The following is an 11305-nucleotide window of genomic DNA, read 5'->3' on the forward strand; positions in this document are numbered from 1 at the left end:
TTGCTCTCCTCTTCCTTCTCCTCTTCTTTTAAGACAGGGTTTCTCTGTGTAGCCTTGGCATTCCTGGAATTTGCTCTATAGACCAGGCTAGCCTTGAACTCAGAGATTCCCATGCCTCTGCCTCCTGAGTGCTGAGTTTAAATGCATGCGCCACTACTGCCTGGCTTCAAGGGCTCTTTTCTTATGCTTTTGCCTGGACTAAAAACAAGGGTTTGTAAGAAGTGTATGTGCTTGTTTATCTGCTTCTTTTCATAATGGAAGCAGACTTAATGCTGAGCTGAGAATGCATCCTAGCAATCTGTTTGCTTACCTTTGCATCTTTTTTTTTTCTTTTTTGAATTTTACAGGTTTATTAACTAAATTTGCTCTTTGATAATTACACACATGTGTATAATATATACTGATTACTCTCTTCCCACCTCTTCCACCCACTTCCCTTCCTGCACATTTCTTTCTTTCATTCCTGTCAACGGTCAGTTGTGGATGAGAGAAAGATTCACAGGACTCTAACCCTTGCTGATGAGCTTTTGGCTATTGATAGATTCTGAGAGAGGTGGAATCTTCACTTGTGCATTCACTGCTGAGCCCACCAGGCTCCAACAGAGAGCTCCACCACCTTATATAGATGGCCCTTATTAAACTCAGTAGATCACACACCAAAACTTTTCTCTTGTTGTTTGTTTGAAACTAGGCCTTCATATTGTAGCCAGGAATTCATTGTGCAGCCTAAACTGGCCTAGAACTTGCTATGTAGCATTGGATAACCTTGAACTCCCTATTCCCCTGTTTGCACCGTATGCAAACCTTACTGTTTTTGAACAGTTGACAGTAATGTGCATGAACTTATTTCTTAACCCCTGTATTTCAACGTTTTTGGTGGCAAAACATTTTTAGAACTTTGTCGTTTTGCTCAAATAGCATTTGTGGGAAAATGCAGACGACTTTCTAGTTGTATGAAATTATGATGGTATAATGAGGTGAATGTCTTCATCTAAACTCATGGGTAGGCTTATTTTGTATGTGGTCAGCAGCTCTCTCTTGCTGGTCTGTAGTTTCTGGACTGCTCCCTGCCCCCTTCCCCAACTTCCTCGTTACTTGACCTGGGAGTGGACACAGGGCTGTGTGAGTCTTGAGCATCCAAGGATCCATGCTGATGTTCCCTTTTCTTATCTTCCAGTCTACACCTTCTCCATCAGCAGACCTGCTGGGTCTGGGAGCTGCTCCCCCTGCTCCCATGGGGCCCCCTTCCTCTTCTGGCGGTGGGCTGCTAGTGGACGTGTTCTCAGACTCAGCTTCTGCAGTTGCACCTCTTGCACCCGGCTCCGAAGACAACTTTGCCAGGTAGCCCAGTTTCTGAGTACTGCCTGGGTGGCATGGTGGGAGCTGTACCTCATGGGTGATTCTGTGCTTAGTCCCTAACACCTAAAGTACTATTAGAGAGGGGTCTGGTGTTCTTGTTGAGAGAGAGCATGTGAGTGCCTGTGCTTTGCTTTGGAGTCGGATGGTACCCTTGCTGTTTCTTTTCTTTGACATTTGATAAATACTGAGCTTATTTCTTCCCACTTATTCCCCCACCCTCACCCCCACCCCCATGTCCCTTGTGCTTTCCTCTCTGTCAGTTTGGTTTTTTTATTACCTTCTAACAGATACCCTTTTAAATCCCCTTCAGTGCTGTGCATAGATAGCTGCCTTTTCACCATAGCCTCAGGCACCTGCCTGGCTCTTTCTTGCTTGAAGCAGGAACCCTGACTACTCGTTCATCTCTTGGCTGCCCAGACCCAAACAATTACATAGAAACTCTATTAATTACAGCACTGTTTGGCCCACAGCTCAGGCATATTTCTAGCTAGCTCTTATATCTTAAATTAACCCATTTCTGTTATTTTGTATTTTACCACAAGGCTTGTGATATGTTACCACTTACTTCTTGGGCAGCTACATGGTGTCTCCCTGACTCTACCCATTCTCTCTCTATGTCTCTGTTCAGATTTCCCGCCTGGCTTTACTCTGCTAAGCCATTGGCCGAAACAGCTTTATTCATTATTGAATAAAAGCAGCATATATGCAGAAGGGCATTTCATATCATTTCCCCCTTTCTGTCTAAATAAAAAGGAAGGTTTTAACTTTAACACAGTAAAATTACGTATACAAAACAGTTATCAAGAATTATAGTTATAATATTTAGTTCATTTGCATTTGACAAATTAAGGAAAATACTCTTATCTATTCTATCTTTGTGAGTCTAAAGTTTTATATATAATTGATCCTTTATCATAACTAAGATAAACTATAACTGTCTGTCTTCAACTCTTCAAAGACCCCAGAAGGATATAATATTACCTAAGTAAACAGGAAATGCACTGTAAGTAAGCAACTTCCAAAACTCTAGAATTGACAGAGACATCTTACTGCCTGGATAGTCAGTCACCTAAAGTTCTTCTGTATTGTTGGTGCATCCATCTTTAGCCCACAGGCCCATAGTATCCAGCAAATTTTGCGTGAAACAAGAAATTTAAAGATCTGTTCTGTAATGGCAATATTCATCAGTTGCTTTCTTCTGTGTCCTGCAGAATGTCAGGCAGTTTCCTCTGTGAAGTGAAGCAGGAACCCTGAAGGACCTAATCAAGCAGTCCAAGCAAGAACCAAATGGCTAGCCTTGTCACATTGAAGGCAAATTCTATAACGAGTTTCTTCACTGTTCACAAACCTCTCTGAAATAGTCAGTGCTGCCAGAAGCAGACATGTCTCACTGTCGAAAAAAGTCTTAAGTTCTTAAAACATTTTAAATGCTGCATTCTGTAGATCTTTGAAAGGTTTGAAGAATATTTAACTGAAATATATCTCTATATATCTAGATGATTATCTATTAACCTGTATTTCTTAATTATACATTATATTTTAAATGAGCCGCATAAGCATAATATCTTAAACAAGAGTAGAAATATACATATGGGGAATCTCTTTTCCAAGGTAACATATCCTTTGACTCAAATTTTGAAGTCAAGATACCATTAAAATATATATGTTGGTTTTTCTTAGCAGCCTGTACAATGGAATGTCTTTCTCTACTTAGCTCATTAACAGTCAAAAAATTCAAAGAAAACACAATAATAAACATAATCCAGATTTTTTTGTGTATTTTCCATCTTTACATGGCTTATTTTTCTTTACTCTTTTAATCTATGACTGTCTGTACTTTTTATATTACTTTTACTGTTTCTTTAAAACTTTTTTATAACTATTTACTTCTTTTTTACACTGTTTATACTTTTTCTTCTCTCTTCCAAACCTGACTCTGCCTACTCTCTCTATATATCTTTGTTCAGATTTCCCACCTGGCTTTACTCTACTAAGCTACTGGCTGAAACAGCTTTGTTCATTAGCCATTAAAAGCAACACATCTACAAGAAGGACATCCCACATCACTTGCTGACTCCCTGGGTCATGCCCCTTACATGCTCACTTACATGCCCCTTGTCCACCCACTTTCTCTGTTTTCTACTTTCAAAGGTTTAGAATCACCTTCCTTCTTGTTGGCTGATTTTGCCAGCTTCCCTTGCTGCTCCTTACTCCGCTGTATCCTGGTTCATGGCTGATGTGAAGCTCCTCACTTGTACCCTCCAGTGGCAATGGATTTTGTCTGGGGAGGTTAGAATGTATCTTAGGATAACCTGTGTTTCCTGCCTGGAGATGATACCAGGGTTCTTGTGGTTTTAGAGTTTTCATTTCCTTGTATTCATTTTGCACATGATCCTTCCTTCCTGTTAGGAAATGTGTGTTTGGAGCAGGCTGTGAACAGACCTCTGATGGCTTGAGAATTGCTGAGCTTGGTATTTTACAGCTGTGGAAAACCCAGCTTTCCTTGTAGACCCTTGTTGAAGGGGCAACATGGGGTTCAGCTATGTACCCTAGTTTTTACAGGGTCTGTATCTAGGAGTACCCTAGCTTTGCTTAGTTACTGTTACTCCATGACAGCCATGGGCTGTGGGTTAGCTACTCCTTGGTGTCCTGTGAAGATGGGGGTAGGGAATATGGGTGTTAGTTGTTTGCAGACTTGAGTCTTCCTGTGTTGGTGTAAGGTTCTGGCTTGTGCTGTCCAGCTCCAGTAAGTCATGCACTTTTCTTTATCCTGGCCTACTGGTCTGATCCTTGATACCATCTCTTTGGGTTCTGGGACATTTCTTCAGGATACTACCCTGTGCAGGGATTTGCCAGTCTTGACTTTGATGTGGCCACACAGGGTTACCACATGATGTTTGTGTGGTGCATTGCGGAAGGACCTGTTGCTTTGGGCAGTGCAGCATGCATGAGGGAGGTTGCATTCTCCATAAGCTTAACATGACTGTTTACCTATGAGTTCTCTTAGGTCAAGTGCAATTGAAGTGACCTTTTGGAAATAGCCAGCTGGACATTCATGGATGGCAGGGCTTCTTTATCATTTGGATGATAGATTGATATCCAGATCTAAGTGTGTGAGCCCCATAACTTCTGCTTAGGCTCCTTGAGTAACATCCAAGCTGGGCCTGAGTAGAGTGCTGGCCTAGGGTAGCAGGCCCTGTGCTAGTGTTTGGAGCCCAGCCACATCCTACAAGAGAACAGTCATTCTCATGTGTGCTGTTATATGTTCTCAGAAGTGTTAGAAAAATTATCTCTTATTCAGAATAGGCAGTGTTTTATTTTGGGACATTTCACTGTTGCCAGAACTGGGGGACAGTGTTGGGTTGTAGCTGGATGACTTGGAAGAGCTGTTGGCATTTGGGCCTATGGTATGTTCAGAGGGTACTCTGTTTCCATTGTTCTTGTGGCACAGTGCAGAGTGGGAGCTGCAGAGGTCCTCTGCCCTGCGTGCCCAGGCACAAGGGAACAGCTCAACTGTAGAAAAGTTGGCTGAGCTGATTGCTGTATGATCTAGGGCAGAGGTCACTCGGCTTGGTCCCTAAGCCTATTCAAGTGTGCATTGAGACCTTAAGATGTGCTGCCACATGTCACTGTCTCAGGCACTGAAAATCCAACTGCACCCTCTACATATTCCCCATTCCTAGCCTCCTTACCCCAGATCTCCCTGGGTGATAGTCACAGGTGACACCATCTGTTTCTGAGTGGCACCTGAGGAAGCTTGCCACCAGATACTGGCTTCTAGCTCCAGCTCTAAAGACTGGGATAAGAAAGATCCTTGAAGCTCTTCACTTTGTCTCTCCTGTCTCCACAGAAATATTTTAGCTCCAAAATACTGTAAACCCTTTCTAACTTTGCTTGCTGCAGGTGGCTCTGAGTGATGCTTCACTGTCCTTTTCTCCTAGGTTTGTTTGTAAAAACAATGGTGTGTTGTTTGAGAACCAGCTGCTTCAGATTGGACTTAAGTCTGAATTTCGGCAGAATTTAGGTATGTGTTTTACTTTGTTTCTTTAAGAAAAAAAGAAATTATGAGAAATAGCCAAGCATGGTGACACACAAATGTAACCTGTTGAATTCCATGTGGGTCTAACATAGATAATTCTTTTGGGATTATCTATGTTATAATACATAGATAAGTCTCTTGGGAGACTGAGACGGGGATATTGTCATTTGTTCCAGGCTAACCTTGGTGATAGTGTAAGATTCTGTCTAAACTAAAGTAATTTTAAAAAACCAAAAAGAATTAGAGGAAATTATATAATGAGAAATGTTTATAATCTGTGCACTGACTAGTAACATGGAAAATTGGATGTTGGGGATAGCTATACATTACTAAGCTATGCGCCTAGCATGACTTAACTTATATACACTTTACTACAATTAAAAAGGAAGGGAATTTTTTTGAGTCATAAAAGAAAACATTTTGCCCACCACACTGTTGGAGTTACTACTAAGGTGGATTTGATGTCTGTGAAAAGGGAGTAGGCCTGCCCTGCATCCCTGCAGGATTGTGGGGACCAGTAGCATTTATCTGAGAGATGCCAGGCTGATGAGACTGCCCCCCCTGTGTCTGGTCCGACCAAGGCTTTGCCCCTTGTCATGGTGATTTCACCAGGTTTGGTTGAGGAGGGAAGCTAAACTTTTTTTTCACAACTTTTAGTGTTTGGTTTCGTTTCTGAACTCCAAGGGTGTAAGTGTCAACAGGATCTAGCCATTTGGTACAGGGAGCATGTCCTGATTGGTCACTGTAGGGGCAGGGGCATGGCATGTTAGAAGGACAGTCCTGGCTGTTAGTATCACCGAGTGAGTCAGCTGGTAGACAAAAGTGGAAGATGTATGGGTGGGTTTAGGTGCCTTCAACACAGGGCAGGCTGTTCCTTAGAAGGCTCTGGTGTCCTGCTTGGGCTACTGACCCTCCTGACCTTGTGTCTGTGGTTGTGGTTCTAATGTACAGAAATGTGACTTCTACCCTTGAGTAAAAAGGAGGCCCAAGGGCAGGTATGAGGGGCAAAAGAGAAGATACCCTCCCATCCCCATTTCCCTTTTCTCATTCTGCCATGCTATTAAAAAATTTGGTTTTTGTTTTTTGTTTGAAACAGGTTCTTTTTTTTTTTTGTTTTGTTTTGTTTTTGTTTTGTTTTTCCCTACAGCTTTGGAGGCTGTCCTGGAACTTGCTCTCTGTAGATTAGAGTGGCTTTGAATTCACAGAAATCTGCCTGCCTCTGCTGGGAGTAAAGGCGAGAGCTACCCAGTTTACTTAGCCCAGGCTGTCCTCAAATGTTCTATGTAAATGAGGTTGGCCTTGAACCCCTGATCTTCTTGCTTCTACCTCTCAAGCATTGGGATGACAGGCAAATGCTACTTTGCCTGCCTGCTATGCTACTTTTAAACTAGAAGCTTAGTATAGTGGCCTGTGTTTATAATCCTAGCATTTGGGAGGCTGAGGCAGAAGGGTTGTCATGTCAGGGCCAGCCAGGAATACATTGAGAGTTCTAGGCCAGAGGCAGCTATATAGTGAGACCAAACCAACTGTTTGGTTACACACACACACACAAAGTTGTTTTTATATTTTAGCAATAGTCATAGTTTACAATAATATATCTAACTGGGAATTGCAGGGGCCACTTTTGACTGACTATTCATGATAAGTGTGACATAATGTGTTATAAAACAAACTATCTCTGTTTCTTCCTAGGCCGAATGTTCATATTTTATGGTAACAAGACCTCTACGCAGTTCCTGAACTTCACTCCAACACTAATCTGTGCTGATGACCTTCAGGCTAATATCCTTGTTATCTCTAGGGTCTCAGACAGACAGACAGCAATTAGGGTTAGAGGAAGTTGGGGGGGTGCTGTTTTTGTTCAAATGGCAGTGTTTTCCATATCCCAGTCAAACCACGGCCTTCCCTTTGAGTTGTCCTGATGGTGCATCCGACACCACCCACACAGCTGTGCCTTTCATCTTGTTGTGTGAGTCACTCTCTGCTTGTTTTGTTCTCCTGTGGATATCATTTGCCCTTTACTCTGTGAAGTCCCCCTATAGGTGCTGTGGCCGAAGGCAGAGTGATCCTGTGGTAACTAGCCAGTATGGAGCATCTCGTGCTTGCTGGGCTTAGGTTTTATTTGGCACATCCTTTGCTCACGTAGAGGATGGCTCCATGTAGTCATCAGGAATGGTCAGGAATGTTGGATGGCTGCAGCTGAGGGGCTGTGAGAGATGGACAGCTGGGGTCCGCTGCAGTTTGCAGATCACGATCCACAACGGCCAGGCATACGAACCTTGGGCTCAACTCATAGTATGTAGAACAGTGGGTATCATCTTTGTAGTAGATCTGTGTTCAATTGGAGATGTATTTAAATATACAACTATTTGGAAATAAGTAAAAAATACTGGGGTAGCGTTTAGGGATGTGACTCAGTGGTGGAAGGCACACTTACGAAGTATAAGCAAAATCCTAGTTCTATCTCCAGCATTCCCCTGTTACACACAAAAAGGACCGATGCATACAGAACTACTTACTGTCTATGTGTGTCTTTTTCGTGGGGTCATGAAGTGTGGGCACAGGTTGCTATGCAGAATGCAGAGGGAAGCAGAAACTGCCCAAGTCTAGTTATGATTCCATGGATCCTGGATATAAAGGTGTTTCAGTGAACTTAGAGGCTTCAGTTCACATGTTGCAACCTCTGGCTTGCAGAAGTGCAGAGCTACACTGATCTATAAAGCCTTTGAGTTAGCAGGCATAGCTTCTACTAACTCAAAGCTTTTACTGAGCACAGCAGGAGTCATCACAGTTCCAGAGCTCACTTGGGCAGTGTCAAGGCCAGTATGCAGCTAGGGTATAACATCCAAGGTCTTTTAGAGAAAGGGACTAGTCAGATACATAATGACTGTGGGTGGTCTGGGCCAGTGGGACATGTTGAATGGTGGAAGGACAGGCTGGCAACAGTTCTGGGCCTTGATTTATGATGCTGGCAGAGTGGTTTGTAGGGGGCCCCTGCTGCTTTCTGTTGTGGGCTGGCTGTGCTAGTCCCATTTTCCCTGCCTGCCTGGACTCCTTAATGTGCTCACATCTGAACCTGCAGACCAAGCCTGTGGACCCAACTGTGGATGGAGGCGCACAGGTGCAACAGGTGGTCAACATTGAGTGTATATCTGATTTCACAGAGGCACCTGTCCTCAACATCCAGTTCAGGTGAGGGGAGTTGCGCTTCCTGTGTCCTTTCCCAACCTGTGTGCTTCTCAAGGGTGTTAATTAGTTACTGCCCTGCCACTGTGCATGTATGCAAAGTCCTGCCAGACCTGGAGCTTCCAGAGGATGGGAGCAAGTGGAGAGGGAGGAGGCTTCTGTGACCATGACATGGCACCCATGGGATTTGAGTCTCCTGTGTGGTCTGTGGGCTAGGCTATTTCTGACCCAGGTGATTTTGTGGTGAGACATGGAAAGGCCTGCTTCCCAGGAGGCAGAGAGCCAGGCTCTCTTGCTGTGTAGACAGAAGTGTCTGTCCCGCCTGGTCCTGCAGCCATTCAGTCCCAAATACACACATTATAAACTGTTTGGCTTATTAGCTCAGACTTATTATTCACCAGCTCTTACAACTTAAATTAACTCATAATTCTTATCTATGTTTAGCCACATGGCTTAGAACCTTTTCTTAGTAGGCATTCTCATCTTGCTTCCACTACGTCTCTCGTGACTGCGGCTCTGCCTTTTCCCAGAATTCTCCTAGTCTAGTTGCCCTGCCTATATATCCTGCCTAGCTACTGGCCAATCAGCGTTGTATTAAACCAATATGAGTGACAAATTTTTACAGTGTACAAGAGCATTAGCCTGTAGCAGTCTGTCTGCTGAGGCTGGCTTGAAAGGACAGCTTGAGGGACAATGATGGTAGATGGTGTTGGAGTTAGACTTCTGGGTCATGGCATGTAGTCTTACTTTTAGTCATCACAATGGTTCCTTGTTTGGGGAGCTACAAGGCTAATTGATTTGATAGTCTGCTTGGGCCTGTCCTGGGTCTTCATTTGCCAAAGGAGTAGGACTGAGAGGAACCGGTCCTTTGACACTTGGCACAAAGCAGTGACTTTGGTCCCTTGCTCACCTGTGAATGGCATAGACATGGACTGTAACAGGTGGAGGATGTGGCTTAGCCCCTCCAAGAATACTGTTGGTATGCAGTCTTAGTGGCTGTTATTGGGATGGGTGGCCACATGGCCATTCTCTAAGTTCTGAAGACCCATGAACTGGAACATTTTGACCAGGTATTTGTTCTCCATAACATGACTCTGTTGTTATAGGTATGGTGGTACCTTCCAGAATGTGTCTGTTAAGCTGCCCATTACACTCAACAAATTTTTCCAGCCCACAGAAATGGCTTCTCAGGATTTCTTTCAACGTTGGAAGCAGTTGAGCAAGTGAGAGGGCTGTACTATGGGTGGAGAGGGAAATGGGGCTGTCCTTGGACAGGATAATCTATGGGTCTCTGCATGGTTTATAGTACTAACATGCTGCTTTTTGTAGTCCACAGCAAGAAGTGCAGAATATCTTCAAAGCAAAGCATCCGATGGACACAGAGATCACTAAAGCAAAGGTAAAGGGTTGTATGGCGATGTTGCTGAGGCAGGAATTGTGACCAGTGCATCCTGACCTGCCTCTTCATTCTGTATAGATTATTGGATTTGGTTCTGCACTCCTTGAGGAAGTTGATCCGAATCCTGCAAATTTTGTGGGTGCTGGCATAATCCATACCAAAACCACCCAGATCGGCTGCTTGCTGCGCCTGGAGCCAAATCTGCAAGCTCAGGTGAGGCCTCCACAGCAGGAGGATGAATATGATTGTGTTGTTTTTTATTTTGGTGAAGTTTATTTATGGAGACACTCAGATTCTAAGTGTTGGTCATATGACAGTGCAGACACTTAGACAGCAAGTGGCCATCAGAGCACATAGATTTCCCTCTCCTCACAGAAGGCCTGGCATGCCACCACGTTGCCCATGTAGTAGCCTAGCTCTGAGTTGTGTCTGCCCAGCTCTCCTGGTGCTATCTTGTTCTTCCTCCCTCCCTGAACGTGGTATACATTGCTGCTGCTTCAGCAGTGTTGTAGAGACTCCAGTCTATGTATTCTATTGATTTTGGGAACTTGTTTTCACAACACTTGGGTGCTTTGGGGAGTGTAATGGTCATCTCTAAGGGTGCTGCATAGTTAACTTGATGAGAAGCTCTCAAGCTTGTTGTGTATTGTGGTACATCCCTATAATCTCAATACTCAGGATGAGAAGGCAGGAGGCCTAACAGCTTGCCAGCCTGGGCTACACAGTAAGACTGTGTCTCAGAATACAAAAGGCTGACTCCTATCTCACTAACATCCATCCCCCTTTGCTGCAAACACTTGCTTTTATTAGACTTTTCTATTTTTACTGGTAAAACTGATGCTTGCGGGGGGTGGGAGCTTCTGTGAATGATGAGGCCTGTACCACAAAAATACCTAAGAGCTTGGGGCTCAGTGCCTGCTCACCCTGCTGCTCTCTATTTCAGATGTACCGACTCACCCTGCGTACCAGCAAAGACACCGTCTCTCAAAGACTATGTGAATTGCTGTCGGAACAGTTCTAATCCACAGGCCAGAAGAGCAGGCTTTTTGTTTGTGCGTCTCTCTTGTCTCTACCGTTTGTCTTTGTACCGCACTGCAGATAAACACCCCTTGTCTGAAAAGCTGCCGTTCAAGGCACCTCCAGTCGTACTCCTGCAGCCAGCCCTGTGGGTGTGGAGGGGATGCAGGACAGTTTGAGAAGGGCTGCAGCAGGCCTGCTCCATCAAAGAAGGGTGCCTGGACCTGGAAATTCAAGGCAGTCCCGTGGTTCAACTACAAATTAAAGGGAAATTAGAAGTTTGAACGAAAGTGGAAATTTTGTTC

General features: G+C 44.1%; 1 protein-coding gene across 2 annotated transcripts in view; it reads left to right on the plus strand.

The window, feature by feature from the left end:
* The window catches only part of Ap2a2 (adaptor related protein complex 2 subunit alpha 2), a 66363-nt gene extending 55073 nt beyond the window's left edge, over window positions 1–11290 (plus strand). For both annotated transcript variants that reach the window (XM_050136668.1, XM_050136670.1), the window contains exons 15-22: window positions 1178–1341; window positions 5301–5383; window positions 7091–7180; window positions 8467–8590; window positions 9691–9807; window positions 9914–9983; window positions 10062–10196; window positions 10927–11290. In XM_050136668.1, coding sequence (XP_049992625.1) covers window positions 1178–1341; window positions 5301–5383; window positions 7091–7180; window positions 8467–8590; window positions 9691–9807; window positions 9914–9983; window positions 10062–10196; window positions 10927–11004 — 861 coding nt within the window. In that variant the 3' untranslated portion in view covers window positions 11005–11290. The remainder of the gene's footprint in view (window positions 1–1177; window positions 1342–5300; window positions 5384–7090; window positions 7181–8466; window positions 8591–9690; window positions 9808–9913; window positions 9984–10061; window positions 10197–10926) is intronic.
* The last annotated feature ends 15 nt before the right edge of the window (window positions 11291–11305 follow it).

Source organism: Alexandromys fortis, unplaced genomic scaffold, assembly GCF_014885135.2.
Source record: "Alexandromys fortis isolate MF-2015 unplaced genomic scaffold, M_Fortis_MF-2015_v1.1 scaffold_3, whole genome shotgun sequence".
Lineage (NCBI taxonomy): Eukaryota > Metazoa > Chordata > Mammalia > Rodentia > Cricetidae > Alexandromys > Alexandromys fortis.